At 41.2% G+C, this 14,653-nt stretch overlaps 1 protein-coding gene across 1 annotated transcript in view; it reads right to left on the reverse strand.

Annotated features, from left to right (window-relative positions):
• lrp1bb (low density lipoprotein receptor-related protein 1Bb) overlaps positions 1 to 14,653 on the reverse strand; it is a gene marked incomplete at both ends in the record, with an annotated part of 302,818 nt that overhangs the window by 87,205 nt on the left and 200,960 nt on the right. The window contains 9 exons of the mRNA XM_080038312.1: positions 2,117 to 2,488; positions 2,772 to 2,896; positions 3,448 to 3,599; positions 3,741 to 3,867; positions 4,418 to 4,547; positions 7,774 to 7,908; positions 10,629 to 10,760; positions 10,938 to 11,063; positions 11,212 to 11,352. Coding sequence (XP_079894438.1) covers positions 2,117 to 2,488; positions 2,772 to 2,896; positions 3,448 to 3,599; positions 3,741 to 3,867; positions 4,418 to 4,547; positions 7,774 to 7,908; positions 10,629 to 10,760; positions 10,938 to 11,063; positions 11,212 to 11,352 — 1,440 coding nt within the window. The remainder of the gene's footprint in view (positions 1 to 2,116; positions 2,489 to 2,771; positions 2,897 to 3,447; positions 3,600 to 3,740; positions 3,868 to 4,417; positions 4,548 to 7,773; positions 7,909 to 10,628; positions 10,761 to 10,937; positions 11,064 to 11,211; positions 11,353 to 14,653) is intronic.

Here is a 14,653-nt window from a genome sequence, read left to right on the forward strand (position 1 = left end):
CTATTTTGAAAGGACGCGTTGTGGCTTCCTGGGCTTAGCACCGCCCAAGACGATGGTGATTGGTTTAAAGAAATAAAAACAGGCCAGCCCAGTTTCCTCCCTATACTGGAAACTAAATAGCCTGGATCCAGACCATACTACTAGCTGTAGTTTGGTCTGGCTGTGTGGGACTAGTGGAGCCGTAACTGTCAGATATCGGAGTTTGTCAACCAGATAGTAAAGTGGATTTGTCAGGGCTTTGGAAAGATTACCTGCATGAGCCAGGTTGTGTGTGTGTGCTTCTTCATGTGGAACATCTTCCATGTGCTGGTGCATCTGTTTATTCTTTGACATAACATGAGATGATCTTTCATAAGAGGAACACAGTCTTATGAGAGGCAGTCCTCTTCTTTTTCCTCAACTCAGTGAGAGCAACACATTGAGAAGATAAGACAATCTTTTAAAACAACTTTAACAAATGGAACACTGCCTTATTATTCCAATAACATCTTTCATCCATAATATGGCAAATCATTTGGGATTTTTTTTAACAATTTAGCATTTTCTGCAAATTCATATTTGAAAGCAAACCACTCATTTGTCTTAATGGTGAACATTTGGTTAGTTATAAAGTATTTGGCTGCATCCCTTTATCTAAAAACCCATAAAACATGCTCTAGAATACTTAAGACACTACCTGACTCAGCCCATCACTAATTAATAGTTTGCAATAAAAGCCGTCTGGCAGCTCGGAGTCTCTCACAAATTGTTGGCGGGGTGAGGGAGTAATTAATGGTGGTCATGGAGTTTAATTAGGGAAATATGGATGATTAACATCTTCACCTTTCCTCAATGACGGGATGCAGGCAGAAAGTAAAAGAGTATTGCATATAGTAGAGGGTTAGAAGCTGCCTTAAAGGTGCACTGTGTAACTTTGGGTGTGTCAGAGAAGTTAAAATGTTCCACAGTGTATTCTCATTAGTAAATTAACAAACATTCCTCATTCCACGTTATGCATTTAAGCTGCACACAAACAATTTCCCTTCAAAAAGAAATATACACTGGCTTGTATTATGGATTAAAAACATGTTCGACAGTGCACAAATTAATTCTTTGCACACGCCTATTGATTTAGCATTTTTGCACGAGCCAAAGTGTGGATGACACTTACAAATGCCAACAGATGGTTCCTAATAAAGCTAGTTCATTTTTCTTGAAAGATAAATAAATAAGCGGAAATCTCTTGCAGCGGGGGAGTGGGGAAATAAGTGGTGGGGATTTGTGGGTGTGGGGGGGGGGGGGGATCAGTGACACCCTGCCAGTGTGCGGAGGGCGGGTAGGGCACTCAGCTCCGCTCCCAATGGAAGCGCCACAGAATGGAGAGAATGCTAGCCGAGCAGAACAGAGGCTTTCTCTGTTCATCTAATGCCAGTCATGCTTATCAAGCACAGGTCTGACTGGGATTTAGTGAAGGCACAGAGAGAGATTGGTGCCATCACTCACTATGTGACAGGCGGTAAGCAGAATGCTTTTAAACATAGCTATTGTACCGTATACTGATTAAGTATTAAACAGTCTTTCCGGAGGAGCAACGACATGAAAAAAACATGGGCGTGGAAGGGGAAATGGATATGCAGTGGTAAAAAGGTATTAATGCTATGCCACCTACATGCAATTAATGCCATGTGAATATTGTGTACTTTACGGTGTTGTCCCATATGATTAACAATGATATAATCTATCTACAGCATTGAGGTAATGAGAGCAGCAGCTGCAGTCTTCAGTCAGTGTCTATGCTGGATCTGCTTAGCGATAGCACCACTGTGCACTATAGGACCATGTTGGCAGTGATCACAACGCCAACTAATCCTGTGCCATGTGGAGCCAAACCATGCTAAAGCCCAACAGGGAGGGAATACTTATGCAGGCAAGCTGTTGAAATATGCATAAAACGGTGTGTGTGTGTGTGTGTGTGTGTGTGTGTGTGTGTGTGTGTGTGTGTGTGTGTGTGTGTGTGTGTGTGTGTAAGTGCAATTGTATGTGTGCAGTGGGGATATTGACATTTTGTTGAGGTCAGATAACAACATAACATAAAAAAAAAATGTAACAATACATTGTGAATGTGAAATACACTTACTTTCTGCGATAACAGATCGTCCTGTCCAGTCGTCATTAATCATCTGGATGTTCCCGAAGTGGACGTCGCTGAAGAAGATGCGGTTGGTCCCAGCCGTCCTCTGGCTGAAGTCAAAGGCCAGCGCGATGACATTCTTGAAGAAGGCAGGGTTTTCAAAAGGCTGGACGGGTGAGTTGAGGTCACTGTGGTCTAAGAGGTGAATGCTCTTCAGTATGCTCCTCTCTGAGTAGAGCAGGTAACCTTCATAGCGCTCACAGGCGAAGCCGTCCTCTGACAGACGGCCGTGGGCACAGGAGCAGGTCCGCCGGCCACTGCCCAGGTGGAAACACAGCTGCTGGCATCCTCCATTACTCCTGGCACACGGGTTGGTGCCTTCCAAAACACAACACAAGTTCAATTAATGCTTAGCCTCAGCATCCGATCCCTTACCAACATGTTCATAGTGTACTGTATATGACTAGTTCTTTCTATAAGGTAAATGGTGTGTCACAATACACAACACTACACATTTCTGAAGAAAATCATAGCAACCAGTTATATAAAAAGTGTAGTTTATTCAAAAAAAAAATTAAAAAAATGAGTAGAGGCAAAGACTGTAGTAATAAAAGTTATGTTGTTATTCTATTGAGACTGTTGAGAACGTTGAGACCTTTACCTTTTTCTCTGCCTCTGTTAAAGACGGTCACATCCTTCAGATTGACCCCCAGCCCACTCCTCATAGTCACAACCTCACTGCTGTCAGCCTTCAGGCCACGGCGGATTGACCCGTTGGAGTGAGCCCTGCAGTACACCAGGACAGACGGGGGACATCATAAGGCGCGGCAACACAATTGTGTTTGACAATATCAAAGCAAAATGTAATATTACATTCACCCGGTCCTGAAGTACAATGTTTAAAATGTTGACATAACAAACAAACTTTGAAACCTAAAGCTTCTTTCCAATGTGGTTCTTTTTGTAATGTGGAGATAATAAGATTATTGATGTTATAGGAATGCAAGAGGGGTTACAAAGAAAACATGCACACTGGACAATATTGATAGAAAAATGCATGAAGCTCCCCACTTTATGAAAACCAAATCGGCTTCATTAAATTCAACTAGGTGCCGGATTATACTTTCAGGGCAAGGAAGGATCTGCCCTTGCTGATGACAGTGAATTCTGCCTGGAGCATTTACAGAAACAGGCGGTGACCCTCAAAGTGAGGAACTGCTGTTCTTAATATTTTCACACTGGGGCTTTGATGGGAAGGGTTATTGTCAGGTTAAGATTGCAGGCTTTGTGGGCTATTGAATGTGTGTGTGTGTCTAGTTAAGAAAATAAAAAATGACCTGTCAGACCAGTAGATGTAGGGCCCAAACACAGCCACGGAAAACAGGTCCACGTTGGCCACTGACAGCACAATCTCCCGACTCTCACCTGTCTCAAGGTTGATCCTTTCGATCTTATCTGTGCGGGCGTCGCACCAGTATAATGTATTTTCCTGGAAGGTCAATTTAAAAATGCATATCACAAACCGAGTCATATTTCATTCACCAAAGAGATAAGACAGGAAGTACAGTATATAGGAATGGAGGTAAGGAGAAAGGGAAACAGGTTTGTGATAGTCTGTGTGTATCTGTACCTCATAGTCTATGGAAATCCCATTGGGCCACATGATGCCCGAGTTAACCAAGGTAACCTGGTCTGAACCATCCAGACGGGAGCGTCCGATGCAGGGGTTCTGGCCCCATTCAGTCCAGAATAGATACCTAGCCATTAAAGTAACATCAAACAAATACACTGATTTCTGAGTATACACAAAAAACAACTTCCAACTCAAACAACGTCCCATATCAGATAAAACGATTTGATTGGCAGCTACGACAAAGTTAATGAGCTCCAATGGATCGTGTCAAGACCAACAGGCTGCGCACATTTAAATTTGCCAGTGGCAGGTCTGGATTTCCAGGCTACTGAGGTAGGCTATAAAAGCTTAAAGCTAATCTTTCCCATCCAGTTGACAGTAACTTTGCAGTATTTACATTTTTAAGCAATGGAAATGTGTTCATCTGTAAAACACTCGTACAATACACAATAAGTAATACAGTACATTCATTCGGCACTCCACTTCAATGTTTTAAGTGTTGTACATTGAAATGCTTGCTGCCCTTTGGAGTTTCTAATGGCAAATGTAAACATGGATTATCTCAATAATAAATGCTTTTTGAATTCATTTTATAGTTCTACAGATCACAGCTAAAAGTGAACTAAGATAGTGGAGACACAAACATAACAACACAAAACACAGTCCTGGCATACCCCTTCTGTGGATGTACAGCGATGGCCCTGGGCTGATCCAGTCCTTCAGATATGACCACTGAGCGGTATGCTCCATTCAGATGGGAGATTTCTATTAGATTGAAACCATGGTCTGTCCAATACAAGTTTCCTTTGTAGGAGGAAAAAAACAAAAGCACAGTGTGTGTGTAAATATGTTTATTGATCTTCATAAGATATCCCATCATGAACTTACCCATAACCCCTCCTCTAAAACTTGACCTTTTGTATATGTGAATGATACCGAACATTGTCTCTAAGGCATGTGTTTTAGTCCTTTTAATCGAACAAACACATCTACCTAATGCCACAACAAGAAGCATTGTGCATATTGTGAGAATTTTCACCAATTAATTCTAGCGGAATCAGTGGAGTAGTTGAGGCAGATCTGCCAAACTATTTTAATTATTTTTTTTCTCGTTTTGAAAGGTCTGACCTCACGCACAATGTCTCCAAATTAAAGGACTCTCTTGTACCCCAGAAATATTTGGTGATCTCTCAAGGATTTGTCACAGCCTTGTTCAAAAAAACAAATATAAGGAAGGCTGCTGGCCCAGATGCAATCTGCGGGCGCACTCTCCGATACTGTGCCGACCAGCTCAGTGGGGTGTTTTCAAAATTATTTCAGATGTGTGCTGATGGTTGCAAGTTGCCATCATTATGGAAGACCTCAACTATTATCCCAATTCCTAAGATAAAAAATCCAAGAGAACCGAACCAATTCAGACCTGTCGCTCTTACATCACTGGTGATGAAACATTTTGAAAGAATTTTAAAAGATGAAGTTGGCTCCTTGGTTAAAGACAAACTTGACCCCCTACAGTTTGCTTATCAAGCAGGTAAAGGGGTGGAGGACGCTAAACTCCTCATCCTGGACAGGGTCTACAAACACTTGGAAAAACCAAAATCACATGCAAGACTTTTATTTGCCGACTTCTCGTCCGCTTTTAACAAGATGCAACCACATATTCTGATCAATCGTCTACTTGCTTATTTTAACTTACCCGATCAGCTCTTATTGTTGCTCTTAAACTTCTTAACAGAGAGGAAGCAGCAAGTTTTAGTTAATGGAGCTATATCAAATGTTCAGGGGCCGTATTCACAAAACATTTTAAGGCTAAGAGTAGGTCCTAACGTGCTGATTTAGGAGTAACTCTCAAAAATAAGGGGCGTTTCACTCCTAATTTTAGGACTCCTAACTTTTTAAGATAAGTGTAATTCACAAAGCATTTTAGCGCTAAAACTAGCTCCTAAATCTATGAAAAGCTAGGAGTCCTCGAGAGGACTCCTAAGTCACTAAGAGTAAATCACACACAATCATTTGATGGCATTTTGGAGAGATTTAATGCTAGTGAGCTTTACAAAAGGTACCTTAATAGCTGTAAGGGTTTAATGATCTTAGTAAAGCTATGTTTAGAAAGTATAGACACATTTATATTTATTATATTTATATAAAAAATTATGTATTAAGTTCCTTTTCCTGCAGTTGCTTTGGGTTTACGATGCACTGAAAGTTACTGTTGGTGTCACGTTTGGGTTTAATTTCCTACTAGAGTAGGCCCATATGTGGCGCTTCCAACTCCTCCATTCCACAGGTCCGCTACTGTATAGTTGCGTGTCTCGCCTTTTTCCTTCCGCATGCACTTTACGATTTCGCCAGTTGTTGTTTCTAAATTGCGAATTTCCTGGTTTGTCGCTGTCTGACTATTGCGGCATAGTCCGCCGTTGAGGGAAATACAGTGAGAGTGCATGGCATGCGGCTGTTCAATGAGGATATTTTTTCCGATTCAAATCATTGTAACATTTTAAATGAATAGACCTATGTGGCGCTATTGTAGGTTAATTGTGAACGAATGTGTGGGAAACCCTGCAGTATCTTGGTTTCATGTTAAATCAGTGTCACTTGTCATTAATTGTATATAAAAACGCTTCACTTTAATACAGCGACACGATATGGATATCTCCCACAGTGTTTCCATCATAAATTCACTCTTAGCTCTCATTCCCTCTCAGCCAATCACTGTGGGCATAGAAGGTATGAACATGACATCATCCATAGCAACAGGGTCAACACCGCCCTCTATTCTTAGCTTAGGAGTCCCTCCCATTCCTTAGTAAAAGTTGATCTTATCAGCTTTGTGAATAGGTTTTAAGAAATTACTCCTTACTAAGAACTTTTAGTGCTCCTTAGGAGTACTCTTAGCGCTAAGATAAAATGTTTTGTGAATACGGCCCCTGGTCTCCAACACCGGCTCTCCCCAGGGGTGTGTTCTGTCACCACTCCTTTTTATTCTTTATACAGACAGTTGCAGGTCTCATAAGGAGGGAAGCTGCATGATAAAATCTTCTGATGATACCGCCCTCTTGTCTCTCTTTCAGGGTTCAGATTCAGACCATGGTAGCGCCCTATCTACATTTGTTACTTGGTGTGATGAGAATTTCCTTGACCTCAACGTGACAAAAACAAAAGAACTCATCATTGATTTTAGAAAAGACAACACTATACCGAAGGCTAGCATTATTCACGGTGAGGAGGTCGAGATTGTTGACACATACAAATATCTGGGAACTGTGTTTGACTCGCAGTTAAAGTTTGATGTCAACAGTGATTCTATTGTCAAACGCGGTCAACAGAGAGTCCACTTACTTAGGAAGTTAAAATCTTTCAATATTTGCAACAAAATTCTAATCGTGTTCTACCAGTCATTTATCGAGAGTCTCTTAACCTTTTCTTTCATTTGCTGGTTCGATGGCCTCTGTGTTAAGGACAGGAATGGCCTGAACAGCATTGTAAAGGTGTGCTCCAAAATAATCGGAGTTCGACAAAACGACTTATTCTCCCTTTGGGAGAGGCGCGTGGTCCAAAAAGCTAAAACAATAGTAAACCAAAAGGACCACATCCTCTTCCCAGAATTCAGATTAATGCCTTCAGGCCGGCGCTTTGCAGCACCAAGCAGGAAAACGAAGCGCTACTCTCAGTCTTTTATTCCGTCTGCTGTCAGGCTGTTAAACCTGGACAGCAGTGTCTGGACATGATTCTTGTTGCTGTACCACTTGGGTATCAGTGTCGTTGTTAGGTACCTTACTTACTTATTTATTCACTTGGATCTGATGTTTTTTATTCTTTTAACTGTGCAGGCCTACTCATGCCCAGCCATTGTGTCTCTCTGACATATCCTGTGTCCTGTTTATTGTTTTTTATTTGCTGTATATTGTCTGTTATGTGTTGCTTAGTGTGTGTAGGACTGCTGAACTGAATTGCCCTCTGGGATAAATAAAGTTGTTTGATTGATTGATTGATAGCCCTGCTCGGCCAGACGAGTCACCCCAACACTAACCAGCGATCCAGTCGACAGCGATGCCTTCCACGCGGCTGATGCCAGTAGTAATGATGTCCTCCCTCCATGTCTGATCACGTTTGGCCCGGGAGATTCTGTTCAGGCCCATGTCTGTCCAGTACACTGTGTCGTTACCTGCAGGACAACACACAAACAGTTAAACCACAAGAGAAACATTGGATGATGAATGCGGCTGCCACAATAGTATTTATGCCCCTCAAAACAAAACAGCTCATGAAACCAATATTTACTGCACTGCTGCCCCATTTCACCAACTGTTGTGTGTGAGACTATGAAGTATGATGGCAAACACACACTCACACAGTTTAATCAAGGCTCTTTTGTTGACGTACAGTGCCTAAACAGGAGAGGCAACTTTCGGGCTATATTTTACAGGGCAGTATATTTCTCCATGCAAAACACAGAGTTGGGTAAAACACCGTTATGGTCTCTTTGAGATTTTACGGCCCTATTACATAAGCACGCGCAATTTGATGTAATATATTTATATTGCAGTCCTTAGAGTGCATCCCTGGGCATTGCTGTCAGCTCGGATCTATACAGGTTTGTTAGGAGGTGAGGTGGCGCTATATGTTGATTTGTTTCTTAAGACTTTGTTAACACAAGCTCACATATGACAGAGTGCAGCTGAAGGGGCTTTCATCTGATCTGCTTGGTCGGCCGGGCATTCTGTAATGGTATGTAAATGATGTGCATGAGCTACCGGCCGCTGCCTCTTGAATGGGCTTAGAGAATGCATTTGCATGTTAACCTGCACAAAGTAATACAAGAGGAGGACAATCGGCAATCTTGTTCTGTACTTCTGTGCTGGCTAGGTTCTGATTTCAGCTTGTACTCTTACACATTTCTTTTGGTCACACATAAGCTTTCAGGTACACGTGAAATAGATTTAAGTACATTACTTGTGTTCGCTGCATTCAAAAATAAAATCCAAGTGACTCAAGATTATCCTGAGGCTTCCATCAGGCAGCCATTGTAAATCAGGCCGTTGTATATAATAACTCTTTACTAAAGGTGCTCCGAGGAACTTTCAGTTTGTGTTCATGCTTGCAACCCCTTTGGACAAAAGCGGTAGTGTTTTTACAACGCCAGCTGTTGTTCCTGGGTGAGTGTACCCATGACTAAGGCATTAAGAAATACTATATAAAAATGGCATTATTTGCACTGATGTTTTCGTTTGCTGTTAGAACATTTTACTGTTTCAGAAATATTTAAAAGTTCCCCGTGGGGGTGCCCTTAGCTCAGTTAGTAGGGCGTCCCCCCCGGGCCGGGCCCAGCAGCAGACCCGGGTTTGATTCCCGCCCGCGGTCGTTCTCTGCATGTCACTCCCCTCTCTGCCCCATTTAACCTCTGTCTCTCTGCATTATCAATAAAGCATAAGAATGCCAAAAAAATACCTTAAAAAAAATAAAGTTCCCCGTAGCACCTTTAATGACTTACCTGTATACATAAAAATGAAATAAAATTAAAAATTAAAATAAAAAAGCGTTCTACCTCCATTAATTAATTAGTTAATTGTCATTTCAGTACAATTCAAGGGACAGGGAATGTCTGTTGGACTCTGCCTCTGCCATAGTCAGTGGGTTGGGGAAATGAAATCAGTTTCAGTGATGTTTTGTATACATTTACAGTTCCTACTCAACCTACATAGTACATAGGGAAGGCATAGCATGCAAACACCATTATCCATACATGCAATTTTATATCTGGTTGTACTTTTGTTTATGAATAATTTCTGCAAATCTGTAGCATATCAACCCCCCTCGATTGAATGGATTCTGCTTCTGTTTTCAGTTGTGTGTATGCAGTCTCCCTAACGCAGCGTTCGTTATCATGCTTCACTGGAAAGCTATTACATATGTGGAATGCTACCAGCCTATATAATATTCATGGCATTTGTTGGTGTAACAAATCTATCATTTTTATCATACACATTACTTGGAGGGAAGCAGGAATGTAACAAACAACAGCCAGAGGTATCGGGGGTTCATGTTTCATTTGATAGAATATCTTGGGAATTGCTTTGTATTAGGACTGTTCTCTAGACCGGTGTGAGGTAAGATATTTTCTTTTTGGTTGATGTTGTTGTTGGTATTCATTCCAAGGTTCCCCTGTAATGTGAACTTATTATTCCTCCATGGAGGCTGCACTCCACAGGCTCATTATTCAAGAGGTTAGAGCCAGCTTGACACATACTTTTCCCTCCCCCTCATTGGGATTGAGACGGAAAGCTTTGGATTGTTAGAAATAACTGAAGGAAAGAGAAGAGTGTTTTCAAATACAATGATACATTTGTTATACATATATACTGTATATATTTGCAAAAAAAAACTCCCAATGGTTGTCATCAAATAAAACAACCTGTACTATGTTTAACATTTAATCCTCGTTGGGCAACTTGAACATAGTAGAAGGAGAAAAAAGAATACAATGCACATGTAAACAAGTCACGAGCAAGCAAGCCTGTGAAATGATCATTGTTAATAATGTTAAATATCAACATTAATATACATTCTAAGTTAAAGTCATAAATAGACACTTATTCTCCCATTGGAGGAAAACTGACAGTCCAATACGTTATATTATTGCATGAGATGAAATGTATGGTTAGAGGTCAAGCTCTGTACATGTACGTTGGAGAGTATCTGCTGGTAAAGTAAAGGCAATAGCCATACATTTTTTTTCTTTAATTAAATTTCTACCTAGAAACATTAGGAACAACATATAGTACGTCAATCTAATGATATGTCAGACAAAACCATCTTTTTGAAACAAACTATTTGAACACCATTGGTCGCTCAACAGTGCTAATCCCTTGTGTGTTATAATCATACCTGCATGAAAGTCAACTCCCACAGCAAAGAGTGTTCCTGTGATGGGCATGAGCGCTTCACTGTTGTCATTTGGGTCCAGAGCGATTCCCCGGATTCCCTCGTGAATGGAATACATCAGGAATGAGTCAACACCTATAGAACGACAAACGACCCGTCATACGCTAGCAGTGGAATTCAAGCATTGGAATTCCTTTACATGATTCACATTGACATTTCCAATGCAGAGCAATTTCAAAGATGCGTATTAAAAAATTCAAAGTTGAGAGGAACATATTGGCAGATCTAGAGTACATATTTTGGCAAACATACCCTCGCAAGACATGCGGTCGCTCCGCAAGTTGTAGCCAACGGTGCAGGAGCAGCTCCGGGTGTTCTCGGATGTTGGGAAACAAAGCTGTGAGCAGCCGCCGTTGTTTATCTGGCACGGGTTTCTGCCTGAATGTTAGGCACAACCAGCAAAAGGCAAGCAATAAGGCACCATAAGTGTACAGTATGTGGGCAGTGTGTGTGTGTGTGTGTGTGTGTGTGTGTGCGTGCGTGCGTGCGTGCGTGCGTGTGTGTGTGTGTGTGTCAGCCCTCTTACCTTTCTGACCCTCCCTGTCATACACCTTCATATGAACCACCCCGCTGGTCTTGTTTCTCAGGACCACGAGGTTCCGTCCATCTCTCTTGGTAACTGTTCCCAGTTGGGCCGATTCCTCGTCCGCCCACCACAGTTTGCCGCCTGTAACCATCAATGTCATTTGCTTAGGGCAAGATACAGCAGGCAAAACAATTAGTTTTTTCAAGCATTGGTCAATTTTGAGATGTTGGGCTATTTTGATTCCATAACATGTCCTCTTATACTAGTATAAATACAAGGTCTAAAATGTACATTTAGATGGTTATCTCCCTCAACCTTGACTGTTTGTGTCTGTATATTGATCCTAAATAACCACCTTTAATGGCCATTATCTCAACATTTATTTCAATACTCTTACACTTCCATCAACTAAACTTAACACAATCATTCTTTGCACTATTTTGAAGATTATTACTGAAGGATTTGTTCATATGTTCTCAATTGTCTGATAAATGATACATTTTGTTCTTAAAACATGAGCAAAATGCACCTTTATGACCTGTAGATAGTGCTTTGGATTTATAAATACCCAAAAAACTGTTTGGTCAAAATGTTGGACACTAATATGTTTCTAAAAATGAAATAAAGATTTAAACTCTGGATTTCTCCAACATCTAGATTTTTAAAGTGATCCAAACACAATTGAATTGAATGTAAGTAATTCACTGTAAACGTTTCATAATGACCCAACCAACATTTGACCATATTCACCTGCAGTGTTTTTTCCTTGGAAAAAAATTGCCACAAATGCATATTCAGGAGGAACTGCAATTCAAAGCCAAATGCTTGCTCTAGGTAACACTGCTGCACACCCTTATTGACTAGGAAATGTATGCAAATCACGTTGTGATGCAAACCACACTTCAAAAAACACAACAGCACTGTCAAATTCCAAGTGCCAGCGGTGTGCTTCAGCTTTCACTCTAATCCACCAGGGCTGGCACTCTATATGCCGCAAAGCCCCTTAATAACTCAAGCATGCTCTGAGCTGATTTGAGATTAAAGACAGGGATACCCTGGTCCATGCTCTGCCCATTGCTGCTGCTGCTGATGCACCCCTTTCTGCAGCCTCGAAAACACAATGACCAACAGAGGCTCTTCCATGCACTCCAACAATTCAGGGGAGTTGACATTACGTAGTGAAATGGGAACAATTGTAATTCTCAACGGCTAATTAGGTCCTTTTGTTTATACAAGAACACATTAAATGATACTTAAGAAACCCATTCTCCTCTTTGATATTTGACTTTGGAGGACCATACATCATGAGGTAAAACTCAATCTAATCTTTGAGGGGAAAAAGCTTCAACTAAAGCTCTGGCACCACTTGTCTGGTGTATGTCATGATGTTCCACCTTCTACTCCCTGATAAGAGTGATTGGCTCAGTGTAACTTCAATAGTGCTGCTGTCGTGGGTATAAGTGATTAGTGTGTCTCTTTCTAAAGAGGCCCATGTACTATGGGCTTCAGCCAGCACCACCACCATACTATACTCAAAGCCCTATCTCTAGCCTCAGCAGAATGGGCCTTTGCCACAGTCTCTACAGACATGATGGGAAATCTCAATTCTTAAACACCCCAGGAAAGTGCAAAGTGAAGTAGAGTCAGGTATGTGGCTCCCCTCGCTTCAAAATAGACTTGATACTGTGAGTAGCGTGGAGATCATGGACCTGATTTTAGTCATTTTACAGAGAGGGCCAAAATTGCAAAAATGTATCATTATACTGAAGAGTGATGCATTGAAATAGGCAACATAATACAATACATTTTTGAACATCACAACCCTCTAAATAAGAATGATAAGTATATTGGTAACCTTACATAGATGAGCATCATTTCGCAATCAAGACCATCTGCTGGAATGGAATTGTTCCATTTTAGACAATTTAGCGACATATTTTACTCACAAAAAGCAAAACTAAAAAGCCCTGTAAGCTTTCACTGCACTATTCCTCTAAACGTGAGACACACATTTGTAACCCTGAGCTTGTGGATTTAATTAGAAAAAAACTAAACAATTTCCAGCTACATAAATACCTTCCGTTTCAATGCCAGCCTTATAAGGAACGTTAAACAAATTTCAACACATCAGACAAACTCCCATGAGTGGAAATGACAGTGTACATGCTACGTACAAAACACTTGACCCTGGAGGGCGTGCTGGCCTAGATTAGCTTTGCACCCTGTGTTAATTCAATGCCATGGGAACCCGCTGGCTAGCTGGGATTGCTCGCTCCTGGCACATCATATTCAATTTCCCCTTTCGAATGCTAGTTTGATTCCAATGCAAGTCTAGGCTGATGGATCACCCACACCTTGTAAATAAAAGCTCTCACCTTACCCTCAAAGCAGTGCAATAATTACAGAGCCCTAGGACCAGAGTGGATCGACCTCGTGTCACTATCAGTGGCGTCATTAAGTCTTTTCACAACCGGGCGTGAGCACAATGGAAAAAGGAAAATGGTCCAAAAAAAGAAAAAAACCCACAGCACCTCAGCAACACACTGCTGCATTGCTCATCTAATGATGTGTCAGTTGGATTGATTGCAGCCAAGTCTGCTCTCTGAAGCCGACAGTCTTCAGGGTTTTAAAACGACGCTGGTCAATTATGGATGTATCATCATAAAACACTGTGTACAGAAGGTAATATTTTATCTCAGAGCAATCAGAGACAAAATGACGTATGTCTTATTTCACTCTCAGAACTCACTGCTACATACGCCAACGACATCACAGCTGGATAACCCAAACAGGAACACAATCATCTGCCTCTTGCTGAGAGGGAGCTTACAGATCCTGATAGAACCCTAGCTTCATGCTTGTTTACGCATGGCGCCCATTTGGAGTAACCTCAACCACTTCAAATACGACCCTATCAATAAAGCTAGCTGTGACCAGGGAGGGGGAGACCGCTTGGTTAGATTAAATGTGGAGTCAGCAATTCTTGTTGTCAAAATCCCTTTTTGTCAAAATCAGTGAATATCTCCTCACGATCCACAACCTGTCCATACTGTGTGTTAATACACAGCCTAGGCTCTGTAAATGGGAATGTTGATAGCTACTGTGGGCCCCCTTTGTTTACTTACCCTTTTGTTAACATACCAGTTTACCTCCAGAAACAATGACTCCAACTTTAATGCCAATTTAAGTTGATTGGCTAAATCAGCACAGAGGACAAGATACCTTTAATTAGCCTTAAACACTTAACAACACCTGTGGGTTATTTCCCTAGCAGAGAACATAGCTTATGCATCACCATACACATACTGTAATGTTAATACAAATTATAATCCCACATTGTTATTCCGTTAGGTGTCTAATCACAGTGTGCTGAGCAAGTGAGAAAAAAACAAGAAAAGGAGAGAGGAGCATTGAGGTGCCCAGAGTGAATGGTCAGCAAAAG

The sequence above is a fragment of the Ammodytes marinus genome (assembly GCF_949987685.1).
Source record: "Ammodytes marinus genome assembly, chromosome: 12".
Lineage (NCBI taxonomy): Eukaryota > Metazoa > Chordata > Actinopteri > Uranoscopiformes > Ammodytidae > Ammodytes > Ammodytes marinus.